Source organism: Rhipicephalus sanguineus, chromosome 4 (assembly GCF_013339695.2).
Source record: "Rhipicephalus sanguineus isolate Rsan-2018 chromosome 4, BIME_Rsan_1.4, whole genome shotgun sequence".
Lineage (NCBI taxonomy): Eukaryota > Metazoa > Arthropoda > Arachnida > Ixodida > Ixodidae > Rhipicephalus > Rhipicephalus sanguineus.
In genome coordinates, this window is record NC_051179.1 from 178,615,141 (window position 1) to 178,637,491 (window position 22,351).

The 22,351-nt window shown below is 45.2% G+C and overlaps 1 protein-coding gene across 1 annotated transcript in view; it reads left to right on the plus strand.

Annotated features, from left to right (window-relative positions):
* The window catches only part of LOC119390932 (DIS3-like exonuclease 2), a 167,603-nt gene that overhangs the window by 19,805 nt on the left and 125,447 nt on the right, over positions 1 to 22,351 (plus strand). The window contains 4 exon segments of the mRNA XM_037658648.2: positions 2,845 to 2,960; positions 4,312 to 4,376; positions 5,255 to 5,317; positions 14,196 to 14,249. Coding sequence (XP_037514576.1) covers positions 2,845 to 2,960; positions 4,312 to 4,376; positions 5,255 to 5,317; positions 14,196 to 14,249 — 298 coding nt within the window.

Below are 22,351 nucleotides of genomic sequence, written 5' to 3' on the forward strand. Positions count from 1 at the left end.
TTCTCAGTTTCAATTTTTTGGCCACCTTTCATTCTTTTAGCGAGCGTTTCTCAGCTTTGGTACACTCGATTTTGATCATTTTTGTATTACTGAAAAGCTGGATGTTTAGTGAGTGCAACAAAGTGTCATATGTTACTATAGAAAAGCGTAAGTTTTTACAAGAAAGAAAATAACAAAAATACATTTTCTCGGTAATCGAATGGCGGATTTTGAAGCTTCATAACTTTTGTTGTAGGAAAGCTAGAACCACGAAATTTGCTTTTTGCACTCTTTGATAACTGTAGAATGCAATGACATTTAATTCAGCAGGATCCAAGTAGCCAATTTATTAAAAAATTGATTAAACGAAATTTTAATGAATGATTAATTAAAAAAATTGTCGTAAGGGCTGCATAAAAACTGAGTTCATATTTGATATTTACACATGTAAATACATGATCACCGAAGTTTTCATTATCCTAACTTAAATAAAAAGATGCTTCATGTCAAAGTGCCTCTTCCCCCCTTAAGAGAAACATGATTCTTTCTGGTAAATATTCTTGAATAAACAGGGTCCTTCAAAATGCAGAAAAAAATTAAATCTCTTTTTTTATTTATCTTTTTCAAAAGTTGTGTAGTGTGGCTGGTGACCCTGAAACAGTTTTGACGAATTTGTACAAATGCATTAGGCTGGTAGAGCAAGTCCTTGGGATCATTTGCAGACTGATTGAAGCTCTCTGCATGAAGTGTGTAATTTATTACAAGACTTTAAACCTGCAAATCGCTACAAATTGGAGCGGCTCGGTCAAGCGACTTTTCAACCGCCCACTTCCATTATAAGTAGCATTATTCCAATATTCATAGCACTGGCAACCGGTCTGATTGGATATGTTCAGTGTACGTCACTGGCCATTTTTCCAACCTAATTGTGAAGAAATGCTGTTTGTAATAGTTGAAACACTTTATAATTTGTTTTGTATAAAAAAAAGCGGTAACAGTAACAATACACTATCACAATTTGCTGCCAGATTTAGGGACCTCCAATAGACAGCAAGTGTCATCTGGCTGTGTTACAATGTGCTCTGTGTTGATGTGAGTTGTACCACATTGTTTATCTTGAGGTTTCTTTTCTCAGGCGTCATGAATTGCTGTAGCTACCAACGTTTCTAGAACCAGGTCAGTTTCGCAGCTCCCCATAGACGCTTGCTCTCCGAAGTGGACGCGACGGCCTACGCAAGAACTAGCGGCACTGCAGTTCCATCTTGCATCATGCCTCACGCGTCGTCTGCTACAACACCCATGTGACTTATCGTCGCTGCAGCTTTTGGCGGCTGTGACAGCCAAGATTCTGAGATTTAAACTTTTTAAATAACCTCGACTGTTTTAAAAAGCGATTATTTCACAAGCTAAGCTCCAGGAACATTAAGAGATAATCAAACGTGACCTATAATAATGGTACAATCTCACACGTCTAGCTGTCCTCTCGCACGAATATTCTATTGCTGTCAACCTGTGTTTAGCTGCCACGGTGGAACAGTGGTTACGGTGCTCGGCTGCTTACCCGAAGTGTGCGGGAACGATCACGACTATGGTGGTCGTATTTTTTCTTTGGAGGCGAGAATGACACTGGCTCATGTACTTAGATTTGTCATACTAAGCAAGTCGTAAAACAGAGGACCATTGTTAATTTTCGGGCGAATTAATTCTGATTTCTTGAGAAAGGTGTACAATGCGAACTATGGTGGATCAAGGTACCTGATTTTATTCTCCGACCTCGGTTAGGTGACTTGTAGCGAAGTTAGTCTTCACGATTCTGGTGGGATTGGCGTTCAGAAGATATTTCTTGTAAGCCCTGATTCGGAGAAGTGCCCTGATTCGGAGAAGTGCCCTGCCCTGATTCGGAGAAGTGATGACCAATGTTCGTTTCCGAGCCGCTCGTGCAACACGTGCATCAACATGACATTCTGCAGCTTTGTCCCTTTCACGCATGCTAAATCGAAAGAACTGCTTCCCAAGCGATCACCGTTCGCAAGCAGTCACGCACGGAGTACGGAGAAAGCGAGCACAGAGAAACGCGCAATGCGTCGCAAGCGGCTACTCCTCATACATCTGAGATCGCTGCGGCAGGTGAGTCGCCTCCGCGATTAGCTTCGGCAACATGCCATTGAGAGCAACGGTGCGTTGCCATATCCAATCCCGGGGGCCACGGCAAGTGAAGCAAAATGGAGCAGCAGCGCCGTAAGTTCACGCGTCAGCCGCCTGTGCCGGCACGCGGGCGGAGCTGCGAAACTGTGTTGGTTCTGAAAACATTGGTAGCTACATTGTGGGCTGCAAACCTAGTGATTGATGACATGTAAAGGTGTGACATCATGTAAGGCTACTGGTGAGCGGAGTCGCTTCAGCTAGCGCATTATTCTAGTACACTCTACCTTAGCTAATTGGTGCTGCGAGCGTCGGGTTTTCGCCTGACCCCGGAGAATAAAATGTGACTGATTAGTATCATCGCAGCACCTAGCGAAACTGACTGTAATCGTGCGCTTCTTTCTGCGTGGCCTCTGCGATCTACTTCGCTTCGGCAGTGCAACGGCGTGACAGAGCTGATTGCGGAGGCCATGCAGGGGGAAGTGCAGCTTAGCCCATCGAGCATGTTGCCATTTCCGGCGGCGACTGCACGTTCGACAAGTTGTGGAAAGGCAGTGCTGAGAAGGAGGGTGACATGTTGTGGCCTTGATACATGGTGTGTTGTTTAATTTATGGTGCAAATGATTTGAAAGCAGTAATACCACGGCGTGTGGCTGCATATGTGCACTACAAAACGAGGAAACGTCCCTCGAGTTCATTTGATGTGGTTTGGTGCTGTTGCAGGTCGGAAAGTGGCTCGAGCCCTCTGGCTTCTTCCCACCTCCGCCGGAGTCCCTGCAGTCCATCGAGTGCCGCGACGCTTTCGGAGGGCTCCTTCCCCTCCAGCAGGCGAAGCTCTGGTAGGTGCTGCCCTCTGCTGCAATGGGAGCGCGGCAGTGTCACGAGGCCGTGTCATTTCAATTTAAATATAGATAAGATTTTTTCCTGGGAGAAACAAAAGTGACTGTAATTGTGCCTTGTCTGACATAGTGGAAGTCATTGTTTGGGAATGCTCGGCCAAGGCCGCATTGTCGCCTCACAGAATGTTTGTGCCATGAATTAGGCCAGAGAGATGTGCTACGCTTGCATACATAGCCACTTTTAGTAACTGCTCAATGGAGAAAACATCTAAAAAATGCCGCTTCTTGGGCTAGTTGGAAATGTGCAGCAAAAAGTAAAACAGGCTGCCATCCGGAGCGACCAGGTTCTAAAGCATGTAGTGCGGACTACGAGTTGAACTTGCCTCGCTTTGTATCTCTCACTACAAGTTTGACAGTGCACGTGCCACATGTCGCGAAAGATAAAATTATGAAGTCAATTTATTCCACCAACAATAGTATTATGTGAAAAACTAGTTACCTGCACGTCACATCTGCACGTTGTCATTCACCCTCCACGGTGGTCTAGTGGTTATGCGGTGGCCGCATTTTGATGGAGGCGAAATGCTAGAGGCTTGTGTGCTTAGATTTAGTTGCCCGTTAGAGAATACCAGGTGGTGAAAATGTCCAGAGCCCTCCACTGCAGTGTCCCTCAGTCAAATCATTGTTGAGGACGTAAAACCATAACAATTATTATTGTTGCTATTACTATTATTAATATTATTTACTATTAATATTATGTTCAGTAGGTAACGTCTGATGTGTTTGATATTAAAATTGAGTTTGAATGTTATGTGCAGATTTCTTGAAAGCATTGTAAATGTGTGAAATGAAATGTTGAGTATAAGTTCTGAACTGATATGTGATCTGTTTCTAAGAGACATGCACTGGCGAGCTGCTCTTGGGCGTCCCTTGTGAGCAAGGTACTATGTTCTGATCAGCCCGTTTCTATGTAGGCACACTGTAGCTCTTATGCCCATTTGTCTCTCACATCGGTGTCTCTTATAAAAGGGGTTCAACTGTATTTAAAAAAAAAAAACCTTGTGTGTGAAAGTCTGGTCAAGAGTTCCCTTGAAATGTAAAAGTTCACCTCGCCCATGCCATTTTAAGGAGGGAACGAATGGTCAGCCTGTTTTCTAGCCCTCTTGGGTTTCACGTAATGCCAACTACACGGCAGTTAATGTAATCATGAGTGAATAAACAAAGAAAAATGCCCTTTCGAGGTGAATCATTTAGGCGTTATTGATAGTTTTCCTTTGCTGCAGTAGAAGCAAGACATGGCTGTGAGAAAAAAAAAAGTGCTTACCTCGTGTGGCATCTGGTTGTTTTGCAGAGACCCACCTGGCATCTCCATCCTTTTCATCGCAACGACAGAAGCCCAAGGACCGTGCCGCCAAAGTGAGTGCTGCTTCACTTGCTGTAAATTTTTAGATAATGCATTGACATTTTTTCATGCATTCTGCACCCTCAGCGAGGCCAAGTTCTGGTCTTTAGAAGCGGAATGCCAAGATTTTGCCTGCCAGTGTAAATGAGGCTGTGTCAATTAAGGGCAGGCGTGCATTAGTAAGCTAAGAACATCAGTAATTCAAACTCGGCTACATCAAGGTTCCACTTAGTTCAAAGAGCTTCTGCAGGCACCTCTAAATTCAAGTTTGGCTGAATAATTTGATTTGAAGCGGCGGCTTGCACCAGCCCAAGTAATTCAAAAGTTTTGGGTTTTGGGTGCTATGCGGCAATCCCCGATTCCCATTTCGCTGCATACCGGGTGAAATGATGGCCCTTTACAGCCATAAGGCTATGCCACGTAGTGATGTTGATGATTGACAGGTGAACTTTGTTGCTGCTAGTGCAAAAAAAAAAAAGGTATCGTTGGCGGCATGCCTGCAGAGGAGAAGACATGCAGAATAAAGAAAATATCCACATTTGAAATTTTGAACATTTCCACAGCCCTAGTAAATTGTGAAAGTAAACGGGGAAGCAGTATGTGGCTGGACTTATTTTGATTGCTCACGTAACTGAGTTTAAGAAACCTTGCTACGGAACCAAGTCAAGAATGCAGGATCTGGTACCGTCATGTTGTAGTGAAGCACGTGTTTTGTTTGCATCTGTGTCATCTTTCAAAGCTTCTCTGTTTCTTTTTGTACATTATCGTCAAGCAGTGAATCGATCCTTGTTTTTTTTTATTACAGTGCTGGTGCATTCTTACGTTCACTGTGCGTGTATGCATATATAGCATGGTTGACGCCATGACTTGTTTTTATTTGCTCTCCATGCAGTATGAGGCATACATGCCATTGTGTGAAGTACAACAAGCCCTGAAGAAAGGGGAGGTCGTGGAGGTGAGTTACTTTTAATTTGACTCTGATACGTAGTGGCAAGGTTATGTATACAGGCCTTTGTGTTATAGTTTCATGTGTGTCATGTTGTCTTCGTGCTGCACTGTTCTAATTAATCTGTCATCCTTGGCCAATCACCACCAAAAGTGCTATGAGGCCCATGCACTACAGCAGAGCCTCGTTGATACATTCTCGTTTAGCACGATTTCCCGACTCCTACGTTTGCAATCGCGAAAACAGCATCGGACGCATTATTCGAAGCTTGCAGGTTCGGTCCCTGCCTGCGGCAAGTTGTCTTGTCGTCCACTTTAATTTCTTCGCATTTATATCATAATTACTACAACTAACGTCCCCTATACTTTCCTTGGCTTGATTACCTGTTGGTTCTCCTTAAGGTTGTGTCTAGCAAAGAAACACAAGCGCTTAAATTCCCCTGCTTTTGTTCATCCAATAGAGCTATAGGTTAATACGTTCCGGTTAATTCGTTCCCAGAAAATACAACTATTCGGCAACAAAAATCAGCACTGTCGCAAACTGCGGTCGCCTGATACATTCTGTTGCCAGAAAACTCTCATTCAGGTGAGCAAAAAGGCCCCTCTCGTGTACTTGTGAAGCGCTAGGGGGCAGACGGTGGCTTCTCCGCGGTGCCCAATTTCCCCCCTTCTCCGAATCGCTCGATCGCCCACCTCAGCCATTGCCTCAGCTCTCTGTCAACCACACACCACCCTAGAGGTAGGCTGCCGCGGTGGCCATCAAAATCTTCAAACAGCTTTAAAAAAATAGAGTAGAGCTCGTCTGTTGCGTTCACTGCTGTGTTTTCCCAGCTGTTACATCGTTTTCCGCCGGTCCCGGCGTAGCTCCCATAGGATCCAATGTATTGGGAACCCTGTTGTTACGTCGCAACTGCGGGACCGTTCCCGTATGATACGTCGCGAAGTGCGCCCCGAGCCGGCCAAGCGACCACGGAAGAGAGCGGCCATGTTGACTTTCCACGCAACTTGCCCTGGTTTGACCATAATATTAGCCGCACAAGTGGCGCAAGTGACAAGCATGATGTACTTTCGTTTGTCGCAAACAAAAGCATAGCCTTCGAGATTCGTATTGCAAATATGGTGTGTATATGTCCAGCAAAACCCCTTTAATTCAAACTCGGTTATTTCGAAATCCCCCTTAATTAGAAGGATTTCTGTGGTCCCATATATTGCAATGTAAATTTGAGTGAATAAATTGAAGTAGCAGTCAGCACCAGCCCGGTTTATTCGAAAACTTTGGGTGCCATGTGCCGATTCCCGATCCCGATTTCCCTTAGGAGCTACAAGGCAATGCAATGTAGCAATACTAATGAGTGACAGTTAAGCACCCCGGCCTCGCTGCTGCTAGCTCAAAAAAAAAAAAAAAAGAAAAATAAATAGTGGTGTCGTGGTTAGCTGAAATGTGCACCTGTGGAAAAGACGTGTGCTTCACTGCAACACAGCTGTGACACGCGGGCAGCATGTCGCGTGCTTCTTGCAACGTCAGCACGTCATGATTTACCCATCCTTTCTGGGAAAAGAAAAAAAATAATAAACGACGGTCTGACGTAATTTGCAATGTATGCGAACATGCGATTGGAGGTTGCTCCGGCAATTAGCGCACTTGCACTGCTGGCGGAGGAATTCTTGCCTGCAGCGCCTACTTCAAAAACTCAGTTTGAAAACTTCAATGATCATGTTTTCCAGCCAGAACACATAGCGAATTCCGTCACATTGTTAATAAGGCGGCCATAGGGGCTAGTTGGTACGTCTTCATGCTTGTTATGCGCTGCAGGTAGACACGGACCAGAAAAAATGAGGAAACAACACAGGGTGATGCGCAAATTAGCCGTCATATTGGCCATTATTCTTTTTTTTTTTGTTACCAGAAAGAATGTGCGAATGGTCGCATCAGACGTGTTGACGCTGCGAGGAGAAGGTGACATGCTGCCTGCGTATCACCACTGTGTTGCATATTAATTAATAATAATTTGTGGGGTTTAACATCCCAAAACCACGATATGATTATGAGAAACGCCATAGTGGAGGGCTCCGGAAATTTCGACCATCCGGGGTTTCTGAATGGAGGACCTAGCTGAAGTGGGAAATGTGAAGATGGAGAAACGCTTTTTCTGACGAGCCTAAATGGCGGCGCCCGGTTGCGCCATTGCGGAGCTATAATTGTTTTTAAACGCAGTTTTTTTTTTGCAATTTTTGCCATATTTTTCATCACCTCGGCAGGCACAAATTTTTTACCACACTTCTACATAGTTTTCAGTGAAGATATTTTGGAATCGGAAGAAAAGAGCTACAGAAACTGCAAATGTGGTTTTCAAAAAAAGTAATTTCTTTTGTTATTTTTGGCAAAACAAAAGCCGTATCCCCACTTAAGAATAAATGCATTCTTTGACCGTGTTTGTGATGTAATTCTCACCAGTTATAACATACCCACTCAGTGTTTACATAAAGGTCTGTTGTAACAGTACTTAGATTTTACATATTCTCTTTACAACCAGGGATGCAACAGCTGCGCCAATTGCGCCAATTTGATACAATTCCTTATTTTTGCGCCAAGCCGAGCCGAAACTGTGAAATTTGTTAAGGGGGGACACTGCTCTTAAAAATTTTTCTTTATTTCTCGATAGATTTTGATGAAACTTGACAACTTTATCTATATTTGTGTGCTGATCAAATATCCAATTACTTTTCTAGTATAATGTGTAGTTTTTAAAGTACGAAATATTTTATGTGCCTATTGGGGAGCAAGATTATTTCTAAACTGAGTGCAATACAAAGTAAATCAGCATATCACAATAATCTGCAGTCGGAACTGTGTGCAGTGCAACAAAAATGGATGTTCTAAGCCCATTTGAACAAAAGTTATGGTATGTTGTAGATTTGCGAAGAGTCAATTTTAAGCTGGAATTTCACTTGTGAATGTTGAACAAACCATAACTTTTGTTCTAATGGCATTAGAACATCCATTTTTGTTGCACTGCACACAGTTCTGATTCCAGATTATCATGATATGCTGATTTACTTTGTAACTAACTCAGTTTAGAAAAAATCTTGCTCCCCAAAAGACACATGAAATATTTTGTATTTTAAAAACTACACATCATACTAGAAAAGCAATTACACATTTAAAATTAACACACAAATATACATAAACTCAGGAAGTTTCATCAAAATCGATCAAGAAATAAAAAACTTTTTTTCAAGTGCCATGTCCCCCCTTAAAATTGCACCACACTGTGCCAAAATGCCCGACCAGCTTAAAATTTTCTCAGTTGTACAAATTTGAGTGAGAAATGGAGGCCGCGTTGTTCATCTGCGGTGTGGGCATCGTCATCCAATACAGACGTGCGTACCCTAACCCTAACCCCACCGCGAAAGAAAAGAAAAAAGTCAGTTTCACCGCAAGGACGAAGCAGTGAATGCAATGGCAACAAATTGTAAGTTATACGAAGCGAGGCTGGCAGCAAACTCTTTTGTATCCGATCTCGCGTAAAGGCCGTTTCACATGACACAAAACAGAGCGATTTTCAGGCTGCGAATTCGCTCGCAGCGAAAACACGGCCGATCGCTCTTGCCGCAGCGGTCAGCGGCGAGCGACCAACATGTTGGAAATTTTTCACTCTTTTCGCAGCGGTGGAGCGATTTTTCATTTGAGACCCATCGAAATTGCGCCGACCCGGCCAAGCCGTCGAAACTGCAGCAGCGAATTTGCTTTGGTTATGGCTGTTGTTGCGTATTCTCAAGTGAATTTAGATTGGAAAGTGTTTTTAAATGACAAGACACGCGTGCTCCTCGCTACCGGTGATGAAAAGTTAAGAATATCATAATGCACAGATTGTTACATTACATTCGAAAATTATGCAGAGTTTGCCACAAACAATGGCAGCAAGCAACATTGCGCGCGCACCAGTCGCAGAGCGAAAATCGCAGACCATTCATAGTCCATGTGAAACGAAACTGCCATTAGCGGCGGTTGCGAACAAAGTGAATAGAACGAACCGAGCGATTTTCTTCGCTGCAATCGCGGCAGGTCAAACAGCCTTAACTCTGCAAAACCTTGTTGTAAGAGAATACGGCCGCTCCAGGGAAAGATGCTCTTTCTGCACAGTGTCTTCGCATTGAGAGCGCAGCACGTAGCAGGATATACGAGCCGCCCGCTAATGGCTGCCAAGATAGCGCGCGCGCCAGCGACCACACCCTTAGAATCAAAGTTCAATGTTGCTGCTCGAACGACAGCCCCCCCCCCCCCCCCTCGCATCTTTTCATGCTCGTTCAAGACGGTCGGGGCGTTTCCTCTTTGCTTTGATTGCAGGCTTCCCGAGCGGAGTAGTGTTATCGCATGCGCCCCCCTAGTGATGGGAGATGGGCTGGCTCGTTTGATATCTGCTTCAGCCGCGTTCGTCGCCCGCACTCACGCGCTTTTACCCACGGTAGAACATACTATGCACAGGGGTATATTATCATTTTGGACTTAATACGGGAGATGACGGCAAAAACTCATTGAGAGTGTCCATATAGTTGCTATCGCAGTAGAAAAGGACAGTAGTTCTCAAATTTCCTGATGCTTGTTTTATTGCGTGCAGAATGCTTTTTAAGCCACTTTTGCCGCAGTACACTGGTGTCCTGTGGAAAAGCATACTGAGATTTAGAAGGGGCTACTAGTACTAGCTGTCAGCGACACAGCACATTTTGTTCCTTAATTACTCATTCGTGCACACACCATGTAATTACGAGTACTAGTATGATCGCTGACGTCTAAAAAATTATTGGAAATCATTTGGAGCTGCTGTGTACGGCGTTTCTGCGGCCTTGAGAAACGAGACAAAAGCGTATGCCAGTTTTCTTTTTTCGCTACCCTCGCTTGGTCCTGCTTTACGAACCTCCCAAATTTCCAAGTTGCCAGGTTCGCAGGTCCACATTAGCATTTCCAGTGCCTGTCGATTTATTTGACAGGTCCTGCAAATGCTAATATGGACTTAGTCATTGTTCGCACTGACTTGGTCATTGTTTGCACTGTGGGGTGGCTCAACACACTGCTTTTATTGAGATGACAGTGTTCACGTGCGCTGTGCACGAATTAGCTGATACTGAATGGTTTTTACATATTTTTGTTGTCTAAAAGTAAGCCTTCTTTGTTATACTGCTCCAAATTTGGGATTTCAGGCTAAAAAATTCAGGTTTTCTTTTTTTTTTCGTAACCTGCCCCAAATTTGGATTTTTGTGCTCCAAAAGCAATATTTTGCTGCTCCAAAAATTGCTCCAAATCCTATTTCGGCTGTTGCACCCCTGTACAACAGACCAAAATCCTCTTCGCTATGAAGCTTTGTTGTAATGAGGTTATACTGTATGTGTTCCGGCACCATTTTGGGATGGCGATGACACCACATCATTGGCGGTCTCGGCTGTTGCTAAGCAGCAAATGTTGTTTCGGTTTTGTACTCGATCGACTCGTTTTGCAAAACGTGCTTTCCGAATAATGTCTTAGTGCCGCAAAGCCAGTGTGATACAAAATTCATTAGTGTCACACGAAAAACAGCGAAATATGAATTTATCCAGGCCCACGGCAATGCTGCACGTTACGTCACCCACGTCACTACGTGACACCTAGCAGCACAGTTTCATTTTCACGCAGCGGACAAGGTGTATGGGTTGCTGCGCAAAAGCAGTTGGTTTCTTTTTGGCCATGTTTTGCACTTCGTTGCTTGGCCAGGTCTGCAAAAGCGCGCACTCATCTGGCGTCCACAAATGGTGTGCATGGAAAACATGTGACCTCTCCCATGGGCACTGACGCCAGCGCTAACGTGTAAAATGTTGTCAACACCACTTTGTTTGTACCAAATGATGTAAATACAGTCAAACCTCGATATATCGAACACGGACATATCGAATTATTGCCTATATTGAACGGTTCCTATATCACGTGGGAAATCGCATGCATTTTTAATTTTCTTTTTCGAACAAAGTTTGACGTATAATGGATATATCGAACTCGGCCACCCCAAACCGCCCGCGCTCCGTTGACAGGCGGCGAGCTTTCCCGCAACTCTCGAAAATAGCGGTAGCGCGGTGGCCGTTTACGACTGCTGCACACATCGATGGCGCCGAGTGCGCCACTTGAACGTAGCGGCATACGCACGCCGCAGCCTTGCAGCAACGACACACTGCACTTGTTGCACCAGCTCCTCCTTGATAGTATCGCCAGGCATCCGTCGCATCGGTCGTCGTTGTGCTCGTGTGTTAGGCCTGCCACGCATTGTGGTGTGTGTAGTGATGGCTGCAGACGCGAAGAAACGGACGACCCTGACTTTTGCAGCAAAACTGGAAGCAATCCAGCGCGTTGAGAATGGTGAGAAGAAGTCGAGCGTCGCGGACGGGTTAGGCATACCAAGGAGCACATTGAGTACTCTGCTCAAAAACAAAGCCGACATAAAGGCCAAGGCCAAGAAGAGTCAGCACTCGGGCGCGCGGCGTGTACGCAAAGCTGCTTTTGAAGATGTTGAGAAGTCTCTCCACAAGTGGTTCATGGACGCAAGGGCCCGAAATATTCCTGTATCGGGGCCGATGTTGCAACAGAAGGCAAAGAACTTTGCATTCATTCTCGGCGTCAAGAATTTCAGTGCGAGTAGCGGTTGGCTACAACGTTTTAAGACTCGTTTCAACGTTGTGGGGAAGACTGTGTCAGGAGAGAGTGAGGACGCCAATGATGAAGAAATTCAGAAGTGGCTTGATCATGAGTGGCCCAAAGTTCTCGCCAAGTATGAGCCGAACCAAATCTTTAATGCTGACGAGACGGGCCTGTTCTGGCAAATGCTTCCGCGGCAAACGCTGGACACTCGCGGGGACAAGTGCCACGGGGGCAAGCAAGGCAAGGCCCGTGTGACGGTCCTATTGGCTGCCAATATGGATGGGAGCACGAAGCTGCAGCCACTTGTAATTGGCAAATTTAAAACCCCAAGGTGCATGCGGAACTGCCCCAATATTCCGGTGACTTATGCCTGGAATAAGAAGTCGTGGATGACGAGGGATATTTTCCTCAAGTGGCTGAAGGCGTGGGATTCGCACCTGGTGCGTCAGGGACGGAAGGTATGCCTTATCGTCGATAACTGCACGGCACACCACACCGATGCCCAGCTGAGCAACATCGAAGTGGTATTTCTGTCGCCCAACACCACTTCGAAGCTCCAACCGTTGGACCAGGGCATTATCCGCACATTTAAATCTATCTACAAGCGTCGGCTGATCGACATTTTGCTTGTAAGACTCCGGATGGGCCAAGATCTGAAGATCAATCTTTTGGGCGCCATCCAAATGCTCAAGGCGTCGTGGGAAAACGTCAAGCAGTCGACGATAGCCAACTGCTTTCGGCATGCGGGCTTCGGTGGACGCACTGACGAAGCATCAGTGGAAGAATCCGAGGAAGCTGGGTTGGCGTGCGCAGATGAAAGCGAGCTGACCGAAACGTGGAGCAAGCTGGAGAGCTTTGTTGGTGCGGAGCCGCAAAGCATGTGCATCGAAGACTTCGTTGGAGGTGACGACAGCACTGGTACAACGGCGGAGCTAACGGATGTAGAGATCGTCGCCGAAGCTACCGCTGAGCAGCCGAATGAAGACGCTGCCGAGGTGGATCCCGCAAGCGCTGATGGTGCCCCGCTCCCGACATCAGCTGAGGTCGTAGCCGCTTTGGCCCTTGCACGCTGCCACTGCAACGCGATTGAAGGCACCGGCCTTTCAGTTGTGGATCGCCTGGACTATGTTGAGGACGCAGTCGTCAAACACGCCATTGCCAACAAAAAGCAGGCTACTCTTTTTCAGTATTTTAAGCCAACACAATAAATACATTGTTTGAATCTTCAAGTGAGTATTTACTGCACCACGATTGGTTCGTTGGTTGTTTTCCACAAGTTCTTGACGCATTTTTTATGTGATTTTTTATATCGAATTCTGGATATATCGAACTATTTCGCGATCGCCGTGCCATTCGATATATCGAGGTTCGACTGTAAACACAATTCGCCCTCAGCATTTTCTCATTCTTTATAAGACATCTAGGGAACACGACTTAGCACCCCTCCAGTGCTTCATCAACCTAGCCAGAAGAAGCACTTCCATGTTCCTAGCTCGTAAGGGTATGCCTAGGGTCCTCTGCAACTTTTTTTTGTAATTTTGTTTTGAAGTATTAGAAAAATATTCGAAAATTATTAGATTCGCACTCCTACTTGTTATTTGAATTCGCTTCAGACCCGAAATTTTGCTATTTGCACAGCTCTAAAAATATGTTAGTAAGTACAATTGAACGTTTTGTATTGTTTTTTGCTTTCATATAACTGAAAGTACAGGGGACCCATTCGCTGATGCATAAATGTTGGCCTAAAAGAGCACGCCTTGTTAATTTAGGGAATGAGTCTGCACTTGTCTGTCTGCACTTTGTCATGCTTGTTAGTGCTCATCGATATTTACTGACATGTGTATACTATTCAAACACCAAGATGGGAACAGGAATGTCGGTAGTCGAAGCAGTTCACGCTGCACAATAGAGTTCTGGCTACGTTAAGCAGGCTTTGATATTGCTCTCACACGCCTGGATGGCTCACTGTGCAGAGAGTACTGTGCAGCGATTGTCGTTGCTGCGGTATATGTGTAGATTATTACCTCAATGTTATATATGCTCAGGTTACTTTGTGAACGAATTAGTTGCAAGTCAGCACTTGTCTCGTGGCCTTGTTTGTTTTTTGTGCCTTGTCATTTTCTGCTGGTATCATGAAATTGCTGCTGTAGTGTGATGCTTGGCCCTTTGGGCTGATGTGCATTTGACCAGTGCTGTGACAGTGCCTTGCTGTGTGTGCTCTTTGCAGGGGGTGCTGCGCATCAACCCGAGGAACTACGAGGACTCCTTTATCAGTGCGCCGGTAATCCTCGGTAGTCCTATTTCGCTGGCTCCTTCCTCTTCCCCTGGCTCCCTGTTCTCTCTTCATCTTAACTAACGGCCTCTGTCTCTCTCTAACCACTGCTGCTGCTGCTTAGGGTGGCCCCAGCCATGTTAGCCTTTGAGAGGCCTGTCACTCACTTTGTTAGGGCAGTTTTATTATCAGAAGTGGTTTTCTGTGCACAAAGGCGGGTGGCAAGGTCATTAGTGCCACACGACCAAGCATTTGTAAGAAACTGGTATAGCACCAACCCTGTGTGGATTCCAGCCTCAGTAAATGAGGACTCGTATCTCACACAAGACCTGCACATGGGATGACACAAATCAGACCTGACAGTGTAACATGCAGGGCTGTGAAATGAGGCCACTGATAACTGCTGATGAACTAGTGCAGTGTAGTAGCTCTCACCTAGAGCCCCACCCATCACAAGTCTCTCAGCGTTGGAAATGCATCATTTAGAACAAACATAAGGGTTAGGAGACTCCTGGGCAGAGACATACCAAGACATAGCATAACACTCATACATTTAAAGGGGTACGACACAAAAATTTTCAGTTGTCGTCTTTTTGCATCAAATGAAAGGCCAAGCCCTCAAGAGCCTTGAATGTCTACTGGTATGCGTGAGTGTGCCCTGAAAAATAGTTACATGTCTTTAAGAGCTAGTTTCAGTTCATCCTGTACCCTGATGTCACAACACTGTGTTGGAACGTGCGACTAGGCCAAGCTAAACGAGTATAAGCAGCATGCGTCCCAAACAACAACTGAACTTTTATTCACTCCGAAGCTCCCGAAGAAAAGTCACGTGGTTCCTCGAGCATGCGCTCTTGGCATTGTGCACGGAAGCGCCGTTTCGCAATGCTGCAATACTCCCGAATGGGTCAACAATGAGCTGCGGTTCATAAGTTCATTCACAACGGAGGTCTTGTACGCTGTCCACACCATGTGAACCTTTCGATGACTGGTTGGGCCGATTCAGTCTGGTCTGCTGGTAGTCCTTGTGGAACTTGAGATGATTCACGCACTTCACTGTTGCTGTCCACGTGCTCAGGTTTTATGCAGTCCAGCGAAATCACGTCATGACGGCCACCTCGTCGATCGTGACGTGCTTTTCTCCTCGTTTCACCACCTTGAACGACCCGTCATATGGGGGCTGGATTGGACGCTGTACAGCGTCGTGCCTTACAAACACGTGAGAGCAGGAGGAGAGATCACTATGAACGTGGACAAGCCGTGGTGCTGGCAGACGCAGAGGGACAGCGCGTAGCTTGTTCATAATGTCCCGCAGTCGCAGGGCGTAATTGTTGTTGGCCTGGGCGTTTGAGTATTTACTGTTGGCTACAAACTCTCCCAGAAGGCAAAGTGTTGTGCCGTATACGAGTTCAACCAAGCAGCAGCCAATGTTCTCTTTCAGAGCCATCCTAATTCTCAATAAAACCAGGGGTAGCACCTCTACCCAACTGTGACTTGAAGTTGCCGTCAGGCTAGTCTTCAGCTGGTGATGGAACCTTTCCACCATACCGTTCTTGATGGGATGGTAGGCCGTTGTTCTGATGCACATGGTTCCCGAATAGGGCTGACTCGAATTGCGTTCCGCGATCCGTTGCCACTGTTGATGGGAACTCCTAATCGTGTTACCCAGTGGTGAATGACAACGCGGGCAACAGTATCGGCAGTCGTATCTGGGATGCCGATGGCTTCCGGCCACCGCGTGAAGCAGTTGACGTAAGTTAGTAAGTAGTTTTGCCTTTGGCAATAAGGCAGTGGTCCCGCAAGGTCCAAATGCACTTGGGAAAATCGAGTGTCCGGCTCAGGCAAGGATCCTAAGGGGGTCACAGTATGGCGCTGCAATTTGGAGCAGTGACATGATAGGCACTCCCGTGTCCAACTTCGGACGTCTCGGTGTATTACGGGCTATGGGTGGCGGGAGGCTGCTTACGACGTAGTGGTATTGGTAAGGTCTGCTGTGAAGCGTCGTGCTGCGAACTGTGACTCTACTTGAATAAGCCAGAGTGCGGTGTCTGCGGTCCAAAAGGGGGCAGTTTACCGTCAACTGAGGAGACTGTTGGTGTAGTGCCCGTCGTGCACTTCGAAGTCATAGTCGTTGAGTCTGTCGTCGACGTCGAAGTCATAGCAACGTTGATGCTGAGCCCCGGGTTGCATTGCGATTCCGGATCACCATTGTTGGAACGCGCAGCTAGGCCGAGCTAAACGAGTATGAGCAACACGCGTCCCAAACAACTGAACTTTTATTCACTTCGAAGCTCCCGAAGAAAAGTCACGTGGTTCCTCGTGCATGTGCTCTTGACACTGTGCACGGAAGTGCTGTTTCGTGACGGTACAACTGTATGAGCTTCTTGTCACGTGCTTTCACAAGATATCGTGACATTTTCACGGCTGCTGCACTCCATGGCTCCATTAGTGATGCATGAGCAGCCATTTTGCATGTTTTGGTACTACTCGACGTCTGTGGGTCTGAGAGATATCGCCGCTCTCGGAACACATGGAGACAGTTCATGTGGTCGTGCAACAACATGTGTGCGTTTATTATCTTACTTTTTACATACGCCGAGCTCTCATGCCGAATCTGATACACAACTAGTAGCACGCTTAGTAACCTTACACAATATTTATACAATACCTGGAAAACATAACCCACACTCAAGACAACATAAGACATGCAATGCACCGCAAATGCGTCTTCACCGATGTTCGACTCACCACGAGGGGCCCGTGGGAGACTAGTCGCGGTATCGTCGCCCACGGACCCACCACGGGTGACGGCCATCCACGCACGCTGCCAAACCCAAAGAGAGTCGCTCCTGTTTTCTATCCGCCAGCCTAGCTTCTCCCGCAGGCGGCGCCACCACGCTAACCCTAACCCGCGCGAGCACAGCGCCACTGCTCGCTCGGCGGCCGTTTAACCTGACTGTGCCCTATGCACGGGACGCGTGGGTGCCATGAGGCACATGCTGCTTTACAGGGAGCAATAGCACCCCCACATATCATCGCAACTGGTGCATGAAGTCGCCAGAATTGATGCTGTAACTTGACATCACACTAGTGTTAATGCCAGTAGGTGTGCCCTGTGAAAATTGACTTTTATGTCGAAATCAGATATCTTATCAGCATTTTCTAAGTTTTACGCTTGGTCAGTGCTATCTCTGTATACGGGAGATTTGTACAGCGGAGTAAACTCTGCTTTCAAAATTCGTGTCAGTACTCCTTTAATACACACTTCAGAAATGCATCATCCGAGTGACAGCATGACAGCTGAGGAGCTCGTGCCAACTACATCATGTTTGCAGGGAGCTGGTAGTTGTTGCGACCATAGGCATGCGCACAGGGGGGGAGTGGTTCCTACTGACCTAAGAGAGAAAGGGGGGAGCACAGAGGCTTCTGTATTGAGACTTCTGTATCAAGTGCATGAGAGTCTAGTGGGGGGTGTGTGGGGGAGTCTGTGCTAGCAGTATCATGGTGTGTATATGACATGTATTCCTAATCACAGAAGCTGTCGAAGTGGTAGGACAGCAGGTCTTAGCTTGTGACATATCTGTCAATTGAAAAAAAAAAATAAGTGAGCTGAGTGCTTTTATTGCTCTTCATTCAAAATTAGTGTTTTGCACATTTTGTTGCAAGCAATTTTTGAGAGGACACGGTATGCTTAATCAGTTTAAACTGATAAATTATCTGATAAGTCTGTTGTCTTTGATTTCGCTATTATATGTTCATTATTAGGGCAGAAAATGACAATGGCACCTTCGCTCATGGCATCTTATGCCAAAACAATTTGTGTATGCCAGTGCAACGTCATCGTATTACAATTGGCTAAAAATGCTAGTTAGTGTTGAAGGGTTGTGTGGGGGGGGGGGGGGGGCACATTGGCTCAGCAAAATGTCCTGCGCCTTTAAAACACAACGTAATCCATGATTGCCTATGAAGATCTAGTATGTAGGCCCTAGCATACACCATCAAAATCATCAGAATGAGCCGGTGTGGGAAGATGAGGGCACTGCTGGCACTCAGGTTTTCTTTTTTGGCCATTCCTGGCTTACCAAGCATCTTCTCACAGTAGGAAAGGAGCATTTGGTATTCGAGAAACGTAATTTGCTTTTAGAAGGGAAATTTTTCTTCTGTTAAGTGTCCCTTTAAGAAACTGTTTTTCTATGCGTGCACTTAGCAGCACGGTGGCTTTTTTAGGTGAATGCAGTCACCGCCGGGCTGAGGGCTGTAGCTTCATCTTTATTTTCCTCGCATTCCTGCTTTCCTCTTGCTGCTATTCACGCTTTGTCTTCTTTGTGTTTGCATGCCACGCTGCTGCTTTTATTTTGAGCACTTGCCTGACACGGCACAGAGCAGTTTGTTTCGGGGTTTTGCGCAGTTGTATGCAGCCACATTATACTGTGTATTAAATTCGAGCGTGTGTGTATTTGTTGGTTTAGAGAATGCAAAGTTGTTTATAGCTGAGAAAGTTGGTAGTACTTGCGTAATCTTCAAGAGACAGCTCAGCAGACAAAGGGTAGAACAAAAAGAACGAGTAGACACAGTGCTGGTAATGGAGTGTTCACGTATGTGAAGAGTTACTGCCTCACTTGTAGGCATGCAGGAGGCAGTGGTGTGTGTTGATGTGGAAGGTTTGCCCATGTCGGGAATGAGGCCGGTTCATCCATTGAATACAACACATTTGTACAATAAGCTTTATATTTTGCCTGCATCAGTAAAAAATGCAGAACAGTGATGTACAAAATAGGAACATAAAAGATTAGGTGTTCATGGTGAAAATATGACTTGACAGTTAGGAGAATGTGAACCTGTGAACATGGTTCTGTTGTAATAGGAACAGTCCTATTGCTGCCCATTCCCGACAGAAGTTAGGCTAAGTGCACGTTTATCGCCAACCCAAAAATTTTTTTAAAATCTACTTTGAAAAAGTTGTGAATATGGGTGCCGAATTGAAAATTTCAGTTATTGAATGTAGGTGTAAGTTCTATTTCCGAGCATGGTAAGAAAATATTTTAGATCTATAGACGGTGCTGTGAACCAAGTAAGCATTGCATACTTTGTGTCTCGATTATTTTGGTTATCTAAACGCTGGACCAATGAACTGAGAACTGAGTGCTCCATGTAAGCATTTTCTTTTTGCTTTTCCTCTTGTATGCCTTTGATACGTGGAGCCACTACCAACTAGCTTACCACTAGCTTAAATTCAGACACTTGTTCAGTTCGTTTTAGGTCTTTTGCTCATATTATTGTGCAAGTACATCTTTTTAGCGGCATCAAATTAAATCCCGTATGTTCTCTGTTTTGACAAAAAAAAGGAAAGATGTGGCAGGGAGCATGCCATAAACATGCGGTAAACTTCTCAAAGGCGTTTTCGTCAGGCTTACTACTGCACTGCGACATATAGCAGTGGTGGTGGAAAACGTATTCTTTTGTCTTATTGTGACAGAGATTGACAAGTCTCGGAATGCCCAAACGTTTTGCGTCTTTTGCCAGCTGCACACAGCATTTGCTTAATTTTACTTTTTCTCCTACAGTTGTGTCATGCAGAATGTCTCCCACTGATTTGTTGCAGATTTACAGAAAGTGGTGATTATGCAATACTGCTCATGGCACTTGACACACCAGAAAGGCTAGCTTTATATCTCTGGGCATCTTATCCTCCGGATTGTGGCAAACACTTATTTCATTTGTATGCTTCCCTACCATCAAACGCTGCAGGTGCAGGGCTCCTGTTGTCAATAAAGGCAAAGAAAAGATGTTCTTCCATTGGTTCTGCGTATTGCATGTGCACGTGAAAGTATAGCACCACAGAAAATCACACATGTGGCAAAGGTTAAAAGGACAAAGAAAGCAAGCTGTGTTAACAGGGATAAAACTGTAGTATTTCAAAGCATGGAGCAAGTTTCTTCCTAAAAGAAATCAATCATCCACGACATGAATGTACGTGAAATGTCTCGGGTTAGAGAAAGTCATCTGAAAGCAACTTGGGGATACAGGCTCTTTGGGAAATGTTTGCAGTGCAAGAATAAAAATGTATTGTTGCCCAAGGATTGAACCCTTTACCATGCTTTTCTGAACAGGTAATCTTGCCAACCAAACGAACTGGTAAAATGCTGGAGGCCCGTGTGCCTAGATATAGGCATGTTAAAGAACTCCAGGTGGTCAAAATTTACAGAGCCGTCTACTACGGCATCTGTCATATCGTTTTGGGATGGAAAAGCCCAACAATTATTATTGAATGAACTGGTATTATGGCATATGTTAAGGGAAGAGTGAATTTTAAAAATTGTCAGTAGTATAATAAAAATGTTGGAGCACATTGCAGATTGGTGCTGTGCTGCTCAGTGGCGGGGTAACTGCCCCAGATATGGCTTGCTGGCAGATTCAGTTCCTAGATCAGGGCAACTTTGTATGCAACTGCAGATTTGTTAGTATAAGTCTATATAATGAAGCAGCAAACGCGTATGTACAAAAACGTTTGCTTCAGAATTTCTTAACTGCAAACGACTTTGTTTAATTTTAATGAAATATCTGTTAGTATCCCAAAAGTTCGGTCTTTCTTGTTCAAAGTATATTAGTTTTGTTGCGAAACAACTTATTAGGATTGGTTTGGCTGTTTAGCATGACAGATCTTTATACGCTGCGCTGTCAAGGGTTTTGCGTGTCACTTTTCTAATCGATGGGTGTCGCTGCTCTACTTCCTGACTAGCTAGCATCAGTTGTCATCAACTTACAAGAACATCCATAACAAGCCTTCGCGAAATGGTGCAAATACCGCTGTGCAGTCTTACCTTGTCCGGAAACGTATTACCTATTTCGCACTACTGGATCACGCGTCAGCTGTACAGCAGCAACAATGCTGGTAGCAATTTTTTTTTCACACATTGTGTCTACATATATGGCATAACACTGCAATGACTTTTAATATTCTAATTATCTGTGGGGGTAAAGCATTAGTTAGCACCATATTCACTAACGTGCAATCTTTTAACATTTCTTCTTAGATAGAAGTTAGGTAGATAGGCCATGTGCATTTTGTCACATCGTAGTGTTATTCCAAAACGACGGATCGAATTTTTTAGGCCTGCATACATGCTGCAAGGTGATTTTTTCTGGCTTTTAAAGAGAGCCCGCGAAGTGTGAAATAAAACCGCGTTACTGTGGTCATGCTCTGCCGTACTACGGGGCTCTCAAACGCGCTTCGAGCGCAACAACTGGCACGCAGACCGTCAGCCTGCCGCTTCTCAGCGACGATGGCGTTTCCTTGCCATGACGCAATGGGAACCCATGCCTAGAGCCGCGGCCGTTCATTCATTTTGCCGCGGTCCATGCGCCGGTTGTTTCGCTCGAATCGCATTTGAGAGCGCTGCACAGTACAGTAGGGCACGAACACAGTGACGTGGTCATATGTCGCAGGCTTTCTTCAAATGTCGAAAAAAATGACCACGCAGCATATATGTTGGCACAAAAAAAAAAGATCGGTCGTTTCAGAATGCCCTATACAACGTACCGAAAAGCACGTGGCCCTAAAGTGAATATTAAAAGTTTGCATAATTGATCTCGGGTAATTTACCATTTAACCAACTAAGCTCAATATGAAAATACCCTAATGAGCGCCGCATGATGTCAAACTATGTTGTTGGTTTCATTCATTTGAAGTGAATCCCTTTTTTAAATATTTGGTTCTAGTTATGCGAAGCACCATGTATAAGCACGGTACAGGCAGTACCTCTAGAGTCTGACAGTTGAGTTTGATGCATTGTCAAATTAGATGTTAAAAGTTAAGAGCAAAACAATCTTTCTCATATTAGTAAAGTACTCTTTCATGATACCAAAAATACCACGCTTGCTGCGAGAAGATGCTTGGTAAGCGAGAAAACGTGCAAAAACAAAATGTGGGTGGCGACACCACCTTGAAGTTTTCGCACCATTCACCGTGATGTCACATGTTTTGATGGTGCCTACTAGGGACTACGTAGTTCCCAATTTGTAAAAATAAAGTACATTGTCCTCTAATGGGGCCATAGACTTAACTTACGGGTAATTTTGTTGAGCCAGTGGTGCCAAAATACAATAAATACACT